The sequence below is a fragment of the Rhinatrema bivittatum genome, chromosome 1 (assembly GCF_901001135.1).
Source record: "Rhinatrema bivittatum chromosome 1, aRhiBiv1.1, whole genome shotgun sequence".
Lineage (NCBI taxonomy): Eukaryota > Metazoa > Chordata > Amphibia > Gymnophiona > Rhinatrematidae > Rhinatrema > Rhinatrema bivittatum.
Genome location: NC_042615.1, coordinates 196,733,391 through 196,755,747, shown reverse-complemented (window position 1 = coordinate 196,755,747; position 22,357 = coordinate 196,733,391). Strand labels below are relative to the sequence as shown.

General features: G+C 40.5%; 1 protein-coding gene across 5 annotated transcripts in view; it reads right to left on the bottom strand.

The window, feature by feature from the left end:
- Positions 1–223: 223 nt before the first annotated feature.
- Positions 224–22,357, bottom strand: part of PROM1 (prominin 1) — a 342,522-nt gene continuing 320,388 nt past the window's right edge. For 3 of the 5 annotated variants that reach the window (XM_029590622.1, XM_029590614.1, XM_029590632.1), the window contains 4 exons: positions 18,648–18,671; positions 12,303–12,371; positions 1,871–1,910; positions 224–1,505 (listed from right to left, as the gene is read on the bottom strand). In XM_029590622.1, the coding sequence (XP_029446482.1) occupies positions 1,892–1,910; positions 12,303–12,371; positions 18,648–18,671 (112 nt within the window). In that variant the 3' untranslated portion in view covers positions 224–1,505; positions 1,871–1,891. The remainder of the gene's footprint in view (positions 1,506–1,870; positions 1,911–12,302; positions 12,372–18,647; positions 18,672–22,357) is intronic. The other 2 variants (XM_029590641.1, XM_029590651.1) reach the window with 2 other exon arrangements.

The following is a 22,357-nucleotide window of genomic DNA, read 5'->3' as shown; positions in this document are numbered from 1 at the left end:
AGGATCATATGTTTCAGCAGGAGAGAGTTTATGAGAGAGATGTAGGCACTCAAAGGAAGGGAGTAGGTGGGAAGAGATTGCTGGAACTGGAGGAAGTTGTGTACCACTAGAGAGTCAAGTACAGGCATTTATATTCTTTTTAAGAAACAGTGAAAACAAGAAATCAAATAGTGTAAACAAATCTTTTTTTTTTTTTTTACTGAATTGAATATATTTTCTCAAATTACAGTGAAAATAGAAACTTTTTATTAAATCTACAACTCTGAACATTATATACAAATATACTATATAACTTTTTGTCTAAACTGTAAATAATGTCACTGTTTGGTACAATAGTGAAAATTCTAACAATAAATAGCCTAAACAGGTATGAGTTTTCATTTTGTTCAGTACATTTTTTTTTTTCAAAATTACTGATTTGAAACTTCACTTTGTTTGGAAAGAACAAATTGCTAAGGTGAACATTGTCAGACTATACAGTAAGTATCCTGTGCAGCCAAGTTAATAGCCTGAACTCTAGTACGCCTCAGTTTGCCATTATGTTTGATACAGAAATTCCAAATTTGGTAGGCCCTTACAGTACATTCTGCTGAGAACTTTAAAAGTTACTACTAACAATTTATAAGGGAGGTGTGCTGCATCGGTTTTTCTCTCTGATGCAGGAACAATTGTAGTGTTGGCGGTGGTGTTTGTTCCAGATATTCCTTACATTTCAAGTTCTTGTTTCCAAAATGACTCACATTCCAATGCAATGTGTTCATTTGATTAGATGTAAGCTGTAAAATATGCTTTTCATCATAAAAATGTTTATATTCAGTATAACTTTTAAAAACGATACCTCAGTCCTCAGCAGTCATTTACAAAATAAAAAGGAGGTGACGGAAAAACCTCTTTTGCTGGATTTAATTTCCCAAAGTAACAGTAAGTCAGACATCAGAGATTCCTTGTATTTTAAGTTAAACATCAACATTGGTTAAGTAACAAACAGCACCAAATGAACAGGCACCAAGCTTGTGGGCTTATCAGTATGGTGTGAAATCAATTCATCATAAGCTATATACTTAGGATACTATAACAAAATATTTGTACATATTACAAAATTCCTTTTATACAAAGACTGTGGTTTGGTAAAGAATTAATGTAGTCTAAATGTTGTAGAAACTTAAGCCATCATGATAGATGAATAACTTATTTGGGTCAATTTACTATGATGTGACCAACTTCAGTGTAAACAAACAAATCCAAAAGTATTTGAAATCAAGGTTGTAATAGCCTTTCACAGATAGTGTTGGCGAGCAGAAGCGATGTGCTTAATACCTGAAAGATAAGGTGGACAAAAGGTTTATGGCATATCCCAAAATGTTTTTCTGAACCTAAGATCTTGATATGCATGACACATTCATGAAGAAATGCTTCTAGAGGTGGAAAAATGAGTGCAGATCCTCCCAATTTGATTGACAGGATGCTATGTTCTGTTACTGACAGAATTGCAGCGCGTTCTGATGCTGAAATTAAAGGTACAAAAGAAATTTACGACAACATACTTGAGAAAAGTGAAGGACAAATCACAACAGCCTGAGGCACATTGTACAACGATAGTGCTCTATAACTGACAGTGAAGCTGATGCGTGAACTTTCCAGTTAAATTCTAATTACTTCCACCTAACTGAGCTTTGCTAATATATAACGAGCTCACATTTATTTACAAAAAAATATATTTTAAAAATTGACTTTTCAATTTCTTACATCTAAAATGTTCTATTATTTGCCTGGATGCCTGGTAAGTGGTTCTTTCCTTATTTATAAGATGTTACATTTTTCTTTCACCAACGCAGAGTATTTCTTGAACATTAACCAGTTTATGACTTACCACAAATACTTCCTGCATTTTCTACCACTGTTCTACTCCACTGCAAAACAACAGAAAAATATTCAGCTTACTAAAAGATCTGAAATAAGGAGATCTCAAATATTGCTTGGTCTTAGAACTTGGGCATTCAATTTCCTGCCTATCCTACATCAAATTCCTCTAAAAAACAAAAAAAAAAACCCGAAATAAAAAATAGATCACAAAATAGTCTTCAATAAGCAAATGACTAGATGCCTGCTGCCATTAATAATAATTTTGGTGTCATATCACTGAATAATAAATAATAAACAGCTATTCCAGTGAAAATCATAAAACAAAAAAGAATTTACTATAGCCCCATAAAGAAATCCACCCTGAAAGTCTACTAGAGGAGCAAAAAGTCAGATTTCTTTATAGGAATGCAAAACAATCATTCCTCCTTAATAGGATTTTCACAGGAATGCCAATGTTATTTGCTTTTCAAATGAAGTTTGGGAGATTTTGGAAATATACTATACACAGCAGAAAGCATCCAAGGACAGCTAAGCAGATGGCTTGTTGATTTCTTCCAACATCATTGGCAGTTTGTGACTTTCTTCTAATATTACTGGATAATGTATGTCAAAGTTGCAACCATCCTTCTTCAGTTATACTTAACTTTCTAACAAGAATTTAAATACTCTTTATAACAAACAAAATATACACTATTATTTTTTTTTTAAGTTTTCTATTCTTTTTGCCATAGTTTTAAAAATGAATCAGTATAATATTGTGCAACACACAAATGTCCCAATCAGAATTATTTTCCAATAGTATACAGCATAGGGAATGCAGCAGAGGCATGGCTGCTTTCCAACATAGAATTGTAGAAGGGGGTGTGTGTAGGGTATGGTGTGGGAGTGTGTTGAGAGCATAAGTGTATGGGGGAGTAGGAGGGATGCATGGAGTGGAGTATGTGTAGAACTGGATGAGGATGTGTGTGTGGGAGTGGGTGTGGGTGTGGGGGGGTATATGTGGGAGCATCTGGGGGGATGGATGTGTATGCATGTGTGTTTTATTTGTGTGGGTGGGAGGGATTTATGAATGAGAGCTGTGGAATATGTTTTTTGGAGACATTTTTATGTTTGTAAGGAGTGGATGTGGTTGTGAAGGAATGTGTGCATTTGTAGTGTGTAAGTTGAAAAGTCTTTACGAGAATTTCCTGGAAAGCGTTGGAAATCGTTTGCTGGTGATTCACCTTGTCTTGAGAGAAACCACTAATTATTCAAATGCTGTCCTGGATACCCAAGAAAGTACAGAGGGCAGTTTTAGGTCTGAACTATGTGGATATGCAAATGTGGTAACATGTTATCTGTTAATAAATGCCATGATGTTCCTTTTTCAAATAAGTAATTTGACAGCAGTTGTTGAATATAAAATGGAATTCAAGTGCATTTTCACAGAAATTAATTTTGCTCATATAGGTTAATGAATTAAAAATTCCTAAAAAATATCTGAATATTTACAATATATTAATAAAAAAAAATCCATGTATACAAATTTAACAATAAATCACAAAACTGTAACCTGCATGGATTTTAGGTGCATAACATAAGAACATAAGAACATAACAATATGCTATTCCTTAAAAAAAGACCCAGTTACTGTGGCAATATGACATAGCAACAAAAAAAGCTCCAGGTGGAATCACATTAGGAGATACTGGGATCCCAGCTGAAGATGGCTATTTGACAAGGTCCTAGGAGGGTGGAGTAGGGTTGAGGTATGTGGAGGGGGAAGGGGGGAGGATGGGAACCACAGAAGGGGTAACTGTGGGCAAATACTCTGAACTGAGGAGTGGGAGGTGGGGGGAGGCCAGACTCAGGCCACTTGCTTTTAACACCTTTCAGAGGTGTTTGGGGGGTTTGAGTAAGCTTGGAGCAGCAGGGCAAATTTGAAAATTACTATCTGGTGGTCGGGGAATTGGGCCAGTGGTACTCTTTAATAATGTGGATAACTTTAATCGTGAATATTCATAGGGATGTTTATCCTGATGAATAGTACAGATGTACAGATCAGCTTATAATCAAAAAAAGTCTTAGAAAACAATATTAAATCTTCACTCCAACTGATAAATTCAAACACAGAAAACCACTAGTAAATATCTCTTTTTAACTAAGGATCTTCATAACATCTAGCAGATGCTGAGAAGAACTTTTTTCTTTTTCAGTATTTTCTCTGCTGACAGGTTATAGATAATTATCAGTCCAATGTTCATTCTAGTTCAAACAAAATTATTTTTGAAATTGTATATGCTCATAAAAAATAAAGAAGCATATTTCCCATTTGTTATGCCCGACATGATATCATGTTTCAAAGCACTGCTTCAGGGGCTTCTTGTTAATCGCAACACTATTAGTATTCTTGTTTATTGCAATGCCATGAACGAAAGTTTTCTCTAAAATGATAAAATCCAACATTAGAAAATAACATGGGAGAAAATTGCGGTCTTCACTTCAAACAACTTCTGAAAGGAAAAGTTAACAAAATGTACATCACAGTGAACATACAGGGACTTATTGCTGACAAACTACCTCCTTGTCAGCAGCCATTTTAAGTAAGGTGTCATTGTCAGTTACCTTATAAATGCACCCAGTTTATATATATTTATGAAACCTCATATATTTATAATTACGCCTGGAATAATCATCTGGTATGTTGGAAATGATATATTGATGTTTTTATAATATGGAATGACTCCCTACTGGTTGAATTCATTAGGCTCTTGCCTAAAATTTACTATGAATTTTCATCATCAAGAAATTGCTTATTTGGATATTTGTATCTGTAAGTGTCAATGATATTTGAAAACAAAAATTCATCACAAATCGAATGAATTGTAACAATTTGTTATGATTTGACAGCTTTCATTCCACTCAATTCAAGAGAAGTCTCACTGTTGGGCAATTTTTATGGCTATGACGTCTGTGCTCGGATAGAGACAAATTTAAATCCCAGGCTAAAAATATGACCAAATCTTTTTCTGGAGGCTACCCTTTAACTTATATTAAAACAGCATACCGTAGAGCTCTCCACATTAACAGAGAACTTTTATTTCAGAACATAAGAACATAAGAAATTGCCATGCTGGGTCAGACCAAGGGTCCATCAAGCCCAGCATCCTGTTTCCAACAGAGGCCAAAACCAGGCCACAAGAACCTGGCAATTACCCAAACACTAAGAAGCTACAACGTGATGAATTGGATTGGCAAATATTTGTTTTAAGACACTCCTTGGCATCTGGACATATTTACAAATCTTTTAGAAGGCATTGGTACATTTTACAAAGAGTACATCCAATTTTTGAGTCCATAGAAACAGAGAAACAGAGAAATGACGGCAGAAGAAGACCAAACGGCCCATCCAGTCTGCCCAGCAAGCTTTCACACTTATTTTTCTCATACTTATCTATTACTCTGACTGCTGAGGTCAGGGCCCTTATTGGTAACTTTTTGGTTCTAATTTCCTTCCACCCCGCCACTGATGTAGAGAGCAGTGCTGGAGCTGTATCAAAGTGAAGTATCAAGCCTAATTGGTTAGGGGTAGTAACCGCTGCAATAAGCAAGCTACTCCTATGCTTGTTTACCCAGCCTGTGCAATTTAGTCCTTGTTGGTTGTTGTCTGAATATAAATCCTCTTTTCTTCATTCCCCACATTTGCTTTTTTAAGAGGCCTGAACATTAGAGACCAGGGGGTCAGGTCTTGTCTTTATACCGCTCCTGTGATGGAGAATGACCCTCCAGTTTGTGATAATTGCAATATATGTTCTCTTAGACTTCAGTCCGATCATATCATCTCATCCACAGGCAAGAAGTTTTCTTTGATCACCAATTATTCATGTAAATATGTTGCATCCATCGGTCTTCGACGGCTTCGCCCTGCCTACCTCTCTCTACTTTCAGCTCCTCCCGCTCACCTTGGATTGATGGCCGCCACGGCATCTGCTTGCTATTCTCTCCGGCGTCTCCGGAGCAGCTTTGGTGCTGCCTCCCGCCATTCTCCTTCCAGGTACCTCTAGGGCGTGTGCGCGCACACCCTCAGGGGCGTCCCCCTGTTCTGACGTCATGACTTCCGGGTATATCTGCCTACAGTATTTGCTAGCTTGTTGATTTAGCAACAGGATTTCTTATGGATGGGATTCGCTCTCCGTTTCTAAGCTACTCTGCCACTCCAGCGCTATCTGGAACTCTTACTACCCTTCGGGGTCTCTAACAGGATACCTGCTCCTCGGGGGCCTCTTTGCTTCTTTTAAGTGTTATCAGGAAACTGGTACTCGCTCCTCGAGGGCCCATGTTCCCTGTGTCGCTGCCTGCAACCTCTACCCTTCTACTTGGAAGAACTAACCTACAGTTACCATCAGTGAGTACAGAAACCATCTCTTTCCACAGTACTGCTTCACTGAAATCAGGTACTCACTCCTCGAGGGCCTGCTCTCTGCTCCAGTGCCAGACCTCTCGTCTAGTGGAATCTCTGTTACTGCTAAGTGAGTACAGCGCTACCGAGTCTCTCTGCTCTAAGGGATCAGGTACTCGCTCCTCGATGGCCTGCTCTCCCTGCCCTTGGGACTCTGAATGTTATTCTTATTGTGTGCTCAAAGCTCTCAGTCTCTTTCCACTACAGCACTGCCTTGCAGAGGATCCGCTGTTCCAGCGTTCTGTATGAGACGCGCCCAGCCGGGCTCTACACCACTACTCACTACTGCCACCTCTGGTGGTCATTCAAACTGTTTAATAAAAGATTCAAATCTGTGTTTGCGTGTCCAAAGTCTAGCCTGACACCGTGGTCCCTCACGGGACTGCCCCCGTGGGCGTGGTCAGTTGCCACAGTGTCCAAGGATCCACCCAAACACCATTAACCAAAACAAAATAATCTTTTTTGTAGTCTACATGATTCCCTGCCCATGTGATTTAAAATAAATTGGTATGATGAAATGCATGTATAGATATGTCTTATTGAACATAAAAGCTGTATCAAGTCATAAAATGGAAGTTCCACTGGTCTCTCACTTTGTGGAACCTGTAGACACTCTTTTGAAGATATCAAGTGGACTATTTCGGATATGCTCCCTGTACACTGGAGGGGGGGGGGGGGGGGGGGGAGACAGGGTGCAAAGGTTGGCATCATGGGAACAAATGTAGATATATTGTCTACAAACTGTTGTTCCTTTTGGACTGAAGAAAGAAATTGAGTGGGTGGTTCTATTTGACTGACATCCTTACATTTAATTTACATCATCATTACATCACATTGATAGTTTCTAAACTGGGTGCATTTATATGGTAAACTACAATGACAGCTCACTTAAGATGGCCGCTGACAAGGAGGTGGTTTGTCAGCAATAAGTATGTTATTGCTAAACACCATATCGACTGCATACCCATACTGATGATCAAAGTCATCGAACCATCAATAACCAAAACATTAACTGACATTGTAAACCTTTCCCTCACAGAAGGAAACTACCCCGACTGCCTAAAATCAGCAATTACTGAAAAAGACCAACCTTGATCCAGAAAACCCACTAAACTACGACCCATATCAAACCTACCATTCATTGCCAAAAATTATCGAAAAAATCATCCACTTCCAACTCAGCGACCACCTGGAAGAAAACAACAGCCTACTCCCCATGCAATTTGGCTTCAGGAAACACCTGAACACTGAATCACTACGCCTATCATTAAACGACACAGTGCTCAAAGGCTTTGAAAATGGTCACAGCTACCTTTTAGTTCTGCTTGACCTATCAGCAGCCTTCGACACGGTAAACCACTCAATCATGATTGACCGTCTCTCCAAAATTGGTGCAAAACAAAAAACTCTACAATGGTTCTCATCCTATCTATCACAAAGAACCTACCAGGGGTCGATCAACGATACCCTCTCAAAGAAACTAAGCCTTGACACCGGAGTTGCCCAAGGCTCTGCTCTATCTGCGACACTCTTCAACATTTATCTGCTCCCGATATGCCACTTCCTCTCAGACCTTAAACTGACCCACTTCATATATGTGGATGATATCCAAATATTAATCCCAATACACAACTCTCTGGAAGACACCTACAAAAAAACAGCCACTTACCTAATCAAAATAAAGCAACTACTAACCAACATGAAACTCATCCTAAACTTCGATAAGACAGAAATAATCATACTCGATAGAAAGAACAACGCTGTCCAACTACCACCTCTCAACTTAATGAACCAAAAAGCTGCAATCTCCCCTGTCACTCATGCCCGCAACCTAGGAGTCATAATTGACAATGAACTATCCTTCAAGAACCACATCACTACTAAAACAATATATGAAAAACAAACAAACTGGCTAAGTACATCTATAAAACTACACTCTCCAAACAGAAACCTCTGCTCAGCTAATAAAGGTCTATTAAAGATTCCACCTGCTTGTTCTAAACAACTTACCTCAACTTGGAAGAGAGCCATATCCCTAGGAAGTCCCAAACTCTGGAACACCCTCCCAATTGAACTTAGAACACAGCAAAATTTAAAAACCTTCAAAAAAGAACTAAAAACCTGGATGTTTACCAAAGCCTACCAAAACACCCAATGATTCTCAGATATTACTTCCCTCCTACTGGCCATATGCAAACATGTGGAACAATGGAAGAACGTAATACAACACATAACTGAAACTGTATAGTGTGACATCCGAACTACGTTTATAAAGCCTACATTATCTATGTTAACAATCACAAGAATCTTTTGTAAACTCTGTTAAACATTGAAACTTTGTAAATTGTTGTGATGGCAAAACCGAACAACGGTATATAAAAACTCGATAGATAAATAAATAAATAAATAAATAAATAAATACAATGTTCACTGTGGTGTTTATATTATTAACTTTTTCTTTCAGAAGCTGTTTGAAATGAAGACTCTGATTGTCTCACATGTTATTTTTCTAGTGCTGGAGTTTATCATTTTAGAGAAAACTTTTGTTCATGGCATTGCAATAAACAAGAATACAAATGGTGTTGCGATTAACAAGAAGCCCTTGAAGCAGTGCTTCGAAACATGATATCATGTGGGAAGTATGCTTCTTTATTTTTTATGAGCATATACAAATTCTAAAAAAAATTTGTTTGAACTGTAATGAACATTGGACCAATGATTATCTATGACTTGGCGGTGAAAATACTGAAAAAGAAAAAAGTTCTTCTTAGTAGGGATGTGCAGAGCAAAATTTTATGTTCATATTTTTTATGTCCGAAAGGGGGTCCCACTTGCGGCCAATATGGACATAAAAAAAATCCAATGAGTTGGGTATATGTACATATGTGCAAAAAAAAAATTTAAACCCCCTCACCCTCCTTAATCCCCCCCCCAGACTTACCACAACTCCCTGGTGATCGAGCGAGGAGTGAGGACGTCATTTCTGCAATCCTTGGCGAGAAGCATGTGACGTCGGTGGCACGTCGAGTGACGCGGCGTCACGTGATTCCCGGCTCGTTCGCGCCGGACGGCTCGTTCGGCCCAAAAAGAACTTTTGGCCAGCTTGGGGGGGCCTCCTGACCCCCTCAAGCTGGCCAAAAGTTCTTTTTGGGCCGAACGAGCCGTCCGGCGCGAACGAGCCGGGAATCACGTGGCGCCGCGTCACTCAGACGCGACGTCACGTGATTCCCGGCAAGTTCGCGCCGGACGGCTCGTTCGGCCCAAAAAGAACTTTTGGCCAGCTTGAGGGGGTCAGGAGGCCCCCCCAAGCTGGCCGAAAGTTCTTTTTGGGCCGAACGAGCCGTCCGGCGCGAACTTGCCGGGAATCACGTGACGCCGGCGTCACGTGATTCCCGGCTCGTTCGCGCCGGACGGCTCGTTCGGCCCAAAAAGAACTTTTGGCCAGCTTGGGGGGGTCAGGAGGCCCCCCCAAGCTGGCCAAAAGTTCTTTTTGGGCCGAACGAGCCGTCCGGCGCGAACAAGCCGGGAATCACGTGACGCCGGCGTCACTCGACGTGCCGCCGACGTCACATGCTTCTCGCCAAGGATTGCAGAAATGGCGTCCTCACTCCTCGCTCCATCACCAGGGAGTTGTGGTAAGTCGGGGGGGGGGGGATTAAGGAGGGTGAGGGGGTTTATATTTTTATTTTGGCTCAACAATCGCGATTTCCCACATATCGAACATATCTATGTTCGATATGTGGGAAATCCGATCGTTTATGTCGAATCAATTTTTTAAGTAAAAAAAAATATGAGTTGCGTTTTACTAATGCGGTCAATCCGAATGCACACCCCTACTTCTTAGTATCCGCAGGGTGTTATGATGGTCCTTAGTTGAAAAGAAATATTTACTAGTGGTTTTCTCTGTGTGAGTTTATCAATTGGAGTGAAGATTTAATATTGTTTTCTAAGACATTGTTTGATTATATCCTATTGAATATCCAGTACTAGGTATCCTGCTAATCTTAGCCAATTTGTTAGGATTCATTGGTTTTGTGGACTCTTGGCCCGAGGTGAGGGTTGACGCAACCTGCAGGGAGGAGCCCCACAGGTCCTCTCCTTCGGGAGATGAGGCCAGCTGCAACAGGGGACACAGTAGTAGTAGTAGAGAGATAGAACATCCTGCGTCACTGCCACGTGATCGCAGGTACTTGCAGAGAGAGTACTGTGAGGTGTCCCGAGGAGTGGGACAAGAGGCACAGTTTGGAGGAGACACATAGTACTCAGGTAGGACTGAAGAAACAAGTACCAGAGCAGGAACCTCCAACAGAGAAGCGCTAGGAAGGCCCCGAGGAGCGGGGAACGCAAGACAGGAACTTCTGGAGGAATACTGCAGAGACTGTCCCAAGGGGCGGGACAGCGTAGTGACGGAAGCTCTGGTGTGATGATGTAGGGCTGTCCTGAGGAGTGGGAAGCGCTGAGTCAAATCTCCGAAGTAGTGATGTAAGCTGCCCCGAGGAGCGGGGCTGCGTAAAGTAGAATTTCTGGAAGAGAAACGTAGGCACTGCCCCGAGGAGCGGGGAAGCACAGAGTACAGTCACTGGTGTATAACTTAGGCACTGCCCCGAGAAGCGGGGGAGCACAGAGTTGAGTCTCCAATGCCGTAAGGTAGTTCAAGGAGCAACCCTGAGGAGCAGGGAAGCCGGCAGGCAGGACCTCTGGAAGGTGCAGGGGCTACCCCGAGGAGCGGGAAAGCCTGGAGACCAGGTCTCCTACTGGAAGTGTGAACAGGCCCCCGAGGAGCGGGTACCTGAGCCAGAGTCCAGAACTGCAGATAGAACCATGGGTCCAAGGAGACAGGAGCAAGCAATAGTAGGTGAAGGAACTTGTTGCCAAGTTGATAGTGTAGGCCAAGGGAGGTGCTTATGAATCCCAACCATGTGATGTCATCAGTCAGGGATGCCCCTGAGCCTTTAAAGGGAGGCCCGGTGGCACGTGCCCGCGCCTAAGAAGGCCCGGAGTTGGCGTGGCGGTCGACGGTGTCCCAGCCGCAATGAGGAGTCTCGAGAACCTGGAAATATGCAGCGGTAGCGGCTAGCCCTAGCCGCGAGTTGACCCGGAGAGGAAAGCTGGGCAACACATGACGTGAGTTGAGTCGGTCGTGGCTGTCTGCAACCGATGGTCATAACACAATTATATGAGCATTTGTAGGCTTACTAAATATTGGCCTTTGTATATACTTTCCATACATAGATGTTAGACTTACATGGGCTATTATAAAAATACCCTGCATGCGAAAAACTCTGCATATCCAAAAAGGCAAAATGAAGTTCCTGTACATTGTCATTCTGCACACTGAAGCCATCTTGGCTTCAAATGCCTCATTAAATGGCAATCACTGGCCAAATTGCTGCTATTCAGCTTCCTGTGTAGCTTCTACTCAACCTGTGAAGAGAGTTTCAAATGTTTGCTTGGTCCTTCCAGATTCATCTTTCTAGCCTCAAATTGGTAAATGGAGACCAATAGTTCCTAACATTCAAATGTTTGCTTGGTCCTTCCAGATTCATCTTTCTAGCCTCAAATTGGTAAATGGAGACCAATAGTTCCTAACATTCAGTCCTGCTTTTCAGACTGTGGGCAACCTTTTCTTTAATAAAGACATCAAACCAAGAAAGACTAAATGGATGCATCCACTTAAAACTGCTCATGCAAAGTATTTTACTATTAATACTAGGATTATGAAATCATGGAGATTTAAATGCATGTACATATATATATATAACTAAATGATTGCAAACTAGTTTGATAATTATATATTTAACCATAGACATATAAAATAATACAGTCAGAAAAGGCCAATAAAATACTAAATCCACAGAACAGATTCAAATGTCAAAAAAAAAAAGTTTACAAAAAATAAAATGATTTAAACATGCAGAAGCTGGATAACTGATTGATACACTCTACAATAACACACTAAAAATGGCACAAAGTACAAGGCATGCAGTATTAGTTGTTTTACCTTGTCATAACGGGATTTTGAATACCATATACATGCTCATTATGATAACCATTATTACCATTTTCCAGACTGTAACAAAATAATTACATGTAAAAATAAATACAAATGGACAATTTTATTTACAAAACAGTAGTCTTTACAAAATGCTCACAAAGGAAACTATGAATGGACGGGCATGAGAGTATCGAAGGCAAAAAGAAATTGGGAAACTAACTGTACAAATACTTTCTTTTTCTAGCAAAAGCCAGAAATAATTACAACTAAGCAATTTCAATTGAAGAAAAAAATGCTAAAACTAACATCTCATCTTATTATTTGTATGAACTTTATAGTTCATTTGAAGATTTAAAAAAACAAAAAACAAAAAACAAAAAAAAAACCCCTTTATAAACTACACAATTACTGCAACTAGATACCTCACTATTACAGAAAGAATACTGTTGCCTAAAATTAGAGAGGTGGGCAGATCTAACTTTTGTGATTCACAATTCTGGAGCCAGTGATTTGGAACTTGCTTCCATTTGTTTTTATCTAACCCTCATTGTATTTTTCATTGGGGAAGATGACATCTTTTTGCCATATATAGAAGTTAATCCCACTTTCAACAGGCAAAAACAACCAAACCAAATCTGTTGGCCTTAAAAGGACATATATTGAAAATGAAGTAAAATAAAATTGCGATCTTCCCTCATGTTTCATGTTTGAAAAACGATGGCTTAGTTGTAGATGTTGTTATTGTTTTTATAGTATTTGGATTTTCCCAGTGTATTTTCCCCGCATAAAAACTATGATTTAGCAAGGTCATGTCTGGTAAAAGATTTGAGACATCAGTACCATCAACTCAAAAACAGCCAAAAATAGAGATGGAGTAATAATACAAAATAAACTGTGGCAGGCCCGAGCATATATCATCATTTCAAGGAAATTATTATACAGACTAGGTCAGGCGTGGGCAAACGTTTTTGACCCAAGGGTCCCATAGGGGGCTTAGTCTGCGTAGGAGAGCCAATAAGGGTCTGGGAAGGGGCCTTGAATCCCCTCGAAATCTGAGGTGGAAGGGGGAGTCTACCCTGGATGTCCAAAGGCCAGTGAAGGGGTTGATTCCAATGATGAAATCACTTCCAACTGGAAGTAATATGCTCTCACCACCACAGATCCTGACTTGCTGCCATGGACTGGATGTGGCTCCCAAACTGAAGTCCGATCACTTTTAGACTACTATAGAAGTGTAGTGATCAAAAGAAGAAAATACCATTTTCTCACAGATAGCAATGGGGCCAGGGGCCAAGTAGGATCAAAAAGTAGAGTAACAGCTTCTTCATCAGAAATAGTACTGTCTCTTTATCATTGTCATCGCATATGCATTACCACTAGAGGAACCAAAGCATTACAAAAAGCAAAATTGCTTGCTTTTAGCAACTGTTCTATGAAGTCAAAAAAGCAGTTCACCAGTTGCATAATTAAGTCATGTGACCATGCTGTGTGTCTAATGGACAAAACTTCCAGTACTTTCTGGAAAACCCTAAAGGCAGGAGTTTTCCTCAGTTCAAATAATACAGCTCTCACTGGAAAACAGAAGGAGAGGTGAGAGAGTTTCTGTGGCTGGTGAACTGTCTTCAGAGAACACCTGTTACAGGTAAGCAGCTTTACTTTTTCTGAAGACAAACAGGTTCACTGAGGCTCACAAGTAGGATTCCCTAGCTTAAAGTACTCTTCCAAAAAGGAAAAAAAAAGTTGGGGTGGGGGGTGAGAAAGGAAAAGTATGCAGAGGCATAGCGAGGGTTTCCAGCACCCATGGTCCAATGCATTTATGTTGCGCCCCCCCCCCCCCCTAAATCCTCCTTGTAGAAATGCTTAAGGGCAAGAAAGTCACACTAATAGAAACCCCAAAAAAGAAATGAACATAGGAAATTGCCATACTGAGTCAGACTGAAGGTCCATCAAATTCAGTATCCTGTTTCCAACAGTGGCCAATCCAGGATACAAGTACCTGGCAAGTACCCAAACATTAAATAGATCCCATGCTACTAATGCCAGTAATAATTAGTGGTTATTCCCCAAGTCGACCTCACTAATAGCAGATTAAGGACTTCTCCCCCAGGAACTTGTCTAAACCTTTTTTAAACCCAGATAAGCCAACTGCCTTAACCACATCCTCTGGCAACGAATTCCAGAGCTTAATTATGCATTGAGTGAAAAAAGAATTTTCTTTGATTTGTTTTAAATGTGCTACTTGCTAACTTCATGGTGTGCTCCCTAATCCTTCTATTACCCATTCTAGTCCTCTCATGATGTTTTAGAATTCTATCATATTCCCCCTCAGCCATCTGTTCTCCAAGCTGAACAGCCCTAACCTCTTTAGCCTTTCCTCATAAGGGAGCCATTTCATCCCCTTTGTCATTTTAGTTGCCTTTCCCTGTACCTTCTCCAGTGCATCTATATCTTTTTTGAGATGCAGTGAACAGAACTGAATACAGTACTCAAGGTGCGGTCTTCACCATGATAAGAGGCATTATGACTTTCTCCATTTTATTCACTATTCCCTTCCTAATTTATTTATTTATTTTATTTATTTAGTTAACTTTTCTATACCGGTGTTGGTACATACCTTCATACCGGTTAACAGAGTGTCTTAAAATAATAATAACATAAAAACTTAAAAAGAAGATAAGATACAATACATTTGATAAAAAACAAACAAATCCATCATATAAGAGTAATACATAAAAATAATACATAAAAACTCATATTAAAACCAAAATTATAAAACAGATAAAATAAAATAAAAATAGAATAATATTTCTAAGTGGCTGCTGCTTGGAAAGCTTGCACATATAACCAGGTTTTTAGAGCTTTCTTGAACTCTTTTACATTGCCTTGGAGTCTTAATTCGACAGGTAGTGAGTTCCAAAGGCTTGGTCCCGCTAATGACATTGCTCTCTCTCTAACTGATGTAAGTCTGGCTGTAGAAACCGAAGGAATTATAAGAAGTCCTTTGCCTGCTGATCGCACATTTCGTTGGGGAGTGTGAATTCGAATGACTGCATTCATCCAATCAACTTGTTCGGCATAGACCGCTTTATGTAATAAACATAAAGTTTTGTATTGAATTCGAAATTCTATAGGTAACCAATGTAACTTGGCAAGGACTGGAGTAATATGATTTTTTTTGTTAATGCCAGATATAAGTCTGGCAGCATAATAATTCCTAACATTCCTGTTTGCTTTTTTTAACCCCCACAGCACACTGAGCTGACCATTTCAAGTATTGTCCACTATGACACCTAGATCTTTGCCTGATTGGTACTCCTAGCATGAGACCTATCATTGTGTAACTATAGCACACACACTATCCCTTACTTAAGTAAAATTATTTATTTCCCAATTTTACAGGATTCTTAACATTGACCAAGTTGATATCTGCTAACTCCAAATTATTCCTTCCATTGTAGCAACTATATCATATGCCCTTTTGGCAGGGAGATGGGTCATAAGTAGTTAAGCGGCCAGGTGGTGCCATTATTTTTTTCAGATAGCAGAAAGCCTGGAGGCTAGAGGGTGCTCCAGACTCCACTAGCCACCAGGGATTGGCAGAAATAGTTTTTGGGAGGACTGTGGATGGGCCCGGTGGGTCCTTTGGAGGCTGGGGGTTTAATTTTTCAAAGGGTTGGGATTGAGAAGGGGGGGGGGCCGTCACTACATAACTTTAATTCTATTATTTTTTTACTTGTGATACTTTGGAGAAATCTGCACAGATAGTGGTGGTGGTGGTGGGGGGGTTTGGAAAGGGGTCTTACAAGACCCCCAGAGGGGTTTCATATGTTGGGGAGGGCTTTCTTTTGGGCTGTTCTGGCCTTTTAAGTTATAGCCTGGGAGCATCAGGACTCATGTTAGGGTCCTGTGCTCCCAGGGAAAGTAAGCTACAACTCCTGAATTGTAGCTAACTTTCTTGACAATAGCGGGCCTTGCGATTTTTTAGGAAAGCCCCGTTATTTTATTACCATAAATTTACTAGAAATAAGCTGCTTTTGCATTTGCATTTGTAAAGCATTTGCGTTATTTGGGCTAAAATAAATACCACGTGTTATCACTGCTTTAAGGCATTTACCATGTGGTAAATGGCTTACTGCATGCTAACTGTCAAACACAGTTTAGTAAAGGTACCCCACAGTGAGGAAAATAGACATAGTAAAATCAAATAAAGATATTTTTCTCTTAAGAAAGATGACCAAAGCACTTGAAAAAAAATCAACCAGTCTGCCCACCGTGCCATGATTGTCTAAAAGAAAATATTCTGCACGTCAGCTAGCAAAAGATTCATAAAAACCAGTAGGCCCACTGAAGAAGCTTATGACATTCGACATCTTTGGAAGATGAAAACAAACCAAGAGGAGCCCCCAGGGCAGCAGCAGCATGGAAACTCCCGTGCACTTGTGGTAAAAGGCCATAAGGCCCTTCTAGAATGCTCGTGAATAGCTGGCAGTTGAGTACCATTGCAGCCACTTGTGTGACTCAGTGAACCTACTTTTCTTCAGAGAAGGTGCATTATCCCAAGCCCATCCTGTCATCCAGGGGTATGGTGAGCCCGACTAGGATTTATTTTGTAACATTATCCTGCTCAAAGGATGAATGTACTACACTATGCTGTGCTAATGTCTTCTTTCTTTGAACTGGTGACACATTCGTAAGCAGCATACTGCTCAATGGATATTCCTGAAGAAAGGGCGCAAAAATCCCCAAGAAAGAGGGAAATAACTTTGGGGGGGGGGGGGGGTTCTTTCATTTTGCTGTAGTTTTTCATGGCAGGTTTTACTCTAACTCTTTCTCCTCTGTCTCAATGCTAGCTCTTGTATCTATTTAGATGTATTAACTAGAGATGTGCATTCATTTTTGCCGAATTGGAGAATTTCAACGAAATTCTCCAATTCAGCATGTTTCAGGGAGCCTGAAAAAGATCCGGATTTTCCCGTTTTTTCACAAAAATTCGTTTTTCCGATCAGTGCGCACTAACAAAAACTAACAAAAAGTAACAAAATCTAACGGTTTTTGTTAGTGCGTGCTATCGGGGAGTTAGCGCGCACTAATGGGAGTTAGCGTGCACTAACTAAAAAATCAATTTTTTCGCGAAAAAAAAGACCCAAACCGAAAAAAAAACCGACATTTTCCATGGCAGCTGAAAAATGAAGAATGACACGAACACAAAAAATGATGCACATCTCTAGTATTAACTATGTTATTACCCCCATAATCAAAGAGCTGCACTGTAGCAGAAGAGCCTGATTTGCCACTTCTCTTGTTTCTGACGTATTTCCCTAAATCTTAAGGCCTGTCCTTAGATGAACAAGCTGTGCTTTCTATAACCGACTCTTCCTAGTTTCACCAGGCATTCATATGGCAGTGCTTTAGCTGTCAGAGTAATGGTGCTTGGGTCCCCACAGATCTTAGAATGACTCCATAAGGGAGAGGAAGGTCTGCTTTCAGAAGCAGGCAGAAGCAGCGTTACCTGAAGTGAAAGGGACTTGGGAACATCTCATTTTCCTTCTCAGTGGGGGGGCCTGAGCAATAAGGCCTTCATATTATTTTCTTTTTTGTTTTTTTTCCATAAGTGCTGTTACTAACCATGTAATTGCCTTTCTAGCTCATGGGGTTTAGATCCTGGCAGAAAATAACGGTTTGATACCTGGGTCATACAGATTCATGTTGTCATGCTCATACTATTCTTGGGATTTCGATGGTGTGTGTGTGTGTGTAGAATTACTGGCTGCAGTGTCATCAGTTCTGCATATGCCAGATTCAGTTATTTTTTATTCTCTCTTTCACCTGCCTACTCCAGAACCTTTACTCCTATTGATCTTATTGCTGCTGCTGCTGCTCATTTGCTAGTACATTACTACGGCTGTGCAAACAGCAAAGCGATATAATGTCACACTGTCTGCTGAAACTGTAAGTCTCTCTCCTTTTAACCACAACAGGGAAATACAAGTCAAGAAAGTTAGTTTTGTGTGATTCAGGATACTGACCCTGTAAGCATACAGGCATCACGTGCCTACTAGTACACTAGATTGATTCATTTAGCCATGGTGTTGTCCTGTTGCATAATGTAATAGCCCTAATCCACTATACTACAAGTGAAAAAATCCCAACTAATTCCTCTGGGATGGGACATGCTTTGGGCCAGCAATCACCTGCCCACAAGTAAATTAGTGTTTAGCACTGGATTACAACTCACAAATCAAAGGAGCTATGGATTTTTTAAATTGTGCATATCTCTTTAAAACAATATATAATCCTTTTCACTAACAGTAGAATAAATTTTATGAATATCAGTAAAGAAAACAGTCTTACTTTTTCATGGGTACAGTTTCAATGCTACAAGATATAAAAAGGGGAAACATGATTAAATTTAAAAATATGAGCCAATGAAGATGGGTCTCCCCACGTGTCCCCGTTTTGGTGTCAACAAAACACAGAAGGGTACTGTTATCATTTACATGCTGAGCTGCTGTGCGATCAGGACTATTAACAAAAAAAAATAGTCTGAGCAAACAATGGAAAAATCAAAGTCTGAAAAGGGCAATGTGCAAATTCACAAAATGATTACAGACAGTGAAAACAATATGACAATTAAAGAAAATAAGTAAAAATAGTTATCATAAAGTAAAATGCCAAGTCCCTGCGACAGAGGAACTGCAAGTGAAGAAGGAAAGGCTGGTTAAGGGATATTTAACAAGCAGCAAAGGTTAAGATAAGCAAAATGGAAGGCAAGCTTACAATACAGGTCTTGCTCTCTTTTGCAACCGTAAACACAAACTTAGGAATAGCTTATCCACTTAATATATACGCTGACTTACACCATTAAAATATAAACTTCTAAGTGGTTAGAAAATATATTATTGTAGTGCTGTTAGAATTCACCTATTTGAACCCAGAGGGATTTCTCAATTTTTGATCACGTAAGAAACAAGAAGAAGCTGTCAGCAGTTACTAAACCAAGTGTGGAAGAAACTGCCCACAACATTATCAAAGATGTAAATCAGCATGCAAATGATTAAGAGGGCAATGTTTACATCTATTTCCAAGGGTAAAACAGTGCTTTTACTCATGGAAATGGGGTCTTTAGAAAATGCCACCACTACACATAGAATTTTATCCACAGAAATAGGCAGTGCTCCTGGGGCAAAGTTAGGGAGGGGCTTGCCAGTAGCCTAGTGCTTACAGAAGCAGGCAGGAAGCCAGGATTCAAATCTCACTGCTACCCTTTATTTATTTAAATCAATTGATATTCCGCCAATCTGAAAAGCTCAGTGGATTACAGTTCACATACATAGTTTTATAAGTAACATCAAATAACATGATATATAGAAGGAAAGGCAAGTCTCTTCACTTTCCATAGCCTGAGGTACAACTTTAGATTGTAAACCCTCTGGGGATAGGAAAATGCCTACAGTATCTGTATGTAATCTGCTTTGAAGTGGCTGACCAGTCACAGTAAAGTAAATAAATACATTTTCAAACGCATGCATATTATTTTACCCAGAAAAAGTATTCACACAAAAAGAATGTGCAAAGATGTGTGAGCTCTTTTTGTTAGGCAATAGAGATGGGAATCGGGTGCCGGAATTGGTTCCAGTTTCGGTATCGTGGACCCGTGGAAAATTTCGTTTCCTGCGGTCCGGACGGGGTTTTTTTTTTTCGGCTGTCCCGAATCAAAAAAAAACCCATCCCGACCCTTAAGATCTAATTATTTACAATCCCCCACCCTCCCGACCCCCAAAAACTTGCCTAAAGTCCCTGATGGTCCAGCGGGGGTCCCAGGAGCGATCTCCCACTCTCGGGCAGTCGGCTGCCAGTAAACAAAATGGCGTTGGTGGCCCCTTTGCCCTTACCATGTGACAGGGGCTATTGGTGCCATTGGCTGGCCCCTGTCACATAGCCGGCGCTATCTTAAAAAATGGCGCGGGCCATCCATTGCTCCTACCATGTGATAGGGGCTGGCCAATGGCACTGATAGCCCCTGTCACATGGTAAGGGCAAAGGGCTATCGGTGCCATTTTGATTAGTGGCAGCCGATGGCCTGAGAGGGGGATATCACTCCTGGGACCCTCACTGGACCACCAGGGACTATAGGCAAGTTTTGAGGGGGGGGTCGGGAGGGTGGGGGATTGTAAATAATTAGATCTAAAGGTCAGGGAGGGTTTGGGTTTTTTTTTTCTGTGTGCCCTTTCTCTCCCCCCCCCCCCCCCAAAACAGTAAGAAAACCACACAAAAATTTTGTGGGGTTTTCCTATCATTTTCGGGGACCCCCGATATATGACAGATTAGAAAATATCATACGATATTTTCATCCATCAAAAAAAATGATGCACATCCCTATTAGGCAATCTGTAAAAGGAATGTTTTCCCTTTGAAAACTGGTGCAAAGTTATGCCACTGGCTTTGCACTTTTGTGGACAGTTTGAAAATCGCCCTCCATGGGGTTAATTTTATAATAGGCTGCATATATATGCACACCATTACATCTGCATTACATCTGCAGCTTTGGAGAGAGAATTTATGTGCATACTTTTGAAAATCAAAGAAGTATCCCAACCCTACCCAAACTCTACCCCTGGAACGCCTCTCCCCTATGCATGTAAACGTTTGTATGAACAGTATATATGTGCATAATTTAATGCACATATTTGTTGTGCAATTTTCTAAAGAGCCATTTCTGAGGGTAAAACACTACTGTACCATAGAAGTCTCTTTGAATATTATCCTCCCTATAGGTAAATTCTTTAGAACAGTATTTTACATGAGATCTACTTCTTAATACATCTCCCATTACTTAGTAATACAAGTTATTTACTTTCTTTTTGCAATTCAAGAGACAATCACAAAAACAAAATCATTGCCTTTTGTTTAAACTTTGTTTCCATTCCTGAGATGCCAATTGATTTGAAATGTTACTTGAGTATATAGCAATAAAATATAATAGAGTATGTATGCTCCAACAGTTTAAAAAAAAAAAGAACAATTTTTAAATTAAATGATTTGCTCTGAAATTTAGTTCTAGCACCTGGGTGTTGCGTCCTCAGCTGCGCTCTAACTCCCTGACTAACTTAGCAGGGAGCTGCACCAGCTTGAAACACCAAAGAGGAGGAAGCAAATATTTTCTTTTAAGAATGCCAAGCTTAAACTTTCAGAAAAAAATAGGCTAAAGAGAACACTACAGTGCTGCTGGGTGTGGAACTTAAAAGCAAGAGCCAAATTTGGAAACAATAACACAAAAGTTACTGTAATGGTGCACTAAAGTCCTCCACCTCCTTGTGTAACATGTGTTAGATGGGAGAAATGCCTTGAAGTTGTTACAGTTCTGACTGCTGTGCAGCCTCCCCTCCACCAGGGGACCTCAGTGAGCTCCTCTCTGAATTGTACTCTTCAGAACGTCCCTAGTCTCATACCTCTGCCAGTCTTACATCCTCTGCTCCAACAGGGGACCTTGACAAACACACTCCCCAGTCTGGCCAAGCTCCTCTTGCCTGCCTGCACCATACCCAGACTCCAGCACTACTTAACCCTGTCTGACCCTTGCCTCAGTACTTCAGCATCAAGTTCCATTTGGCTACTTGCTCTGGCCATTTCGGCCTTGTGGCTTTCTCAGACCTTTCCTTGTTTTGCTTTGTGGCCATTGGACCTTCTGATCTCAGCTTTGCATTGTCCTGTCTTGTGGCCTTTGGGTCTTTTAACCATAGCAATACCTTGTCTTACCTTGTGGCCTCTTGGCCTTCTGGTCCCAGTCTAGCTTTACTTTGTAGCCTTAGGGCCTCTGCCCTTTCTTTGCTTTTCCACCTATCTAGGCCATCCTTGACCTCTGTAGCTATTCTTGGCGTTTCACTGTTTCTAGGCCTCTCCTGTCTTGCCCCTTGGGACCTCCCTTGTCTGTGCTGCCTTCAGGATTTCTTGTTCAATGTTCTCTATTGTCCTTGTTTTGTCCTTTCTCATTCAGTCACAGCTCCAGTCTGTTCCTGAGTTCCTGTTCACTCTTACCTGCACACAGCTCCAGTATGTTCCTG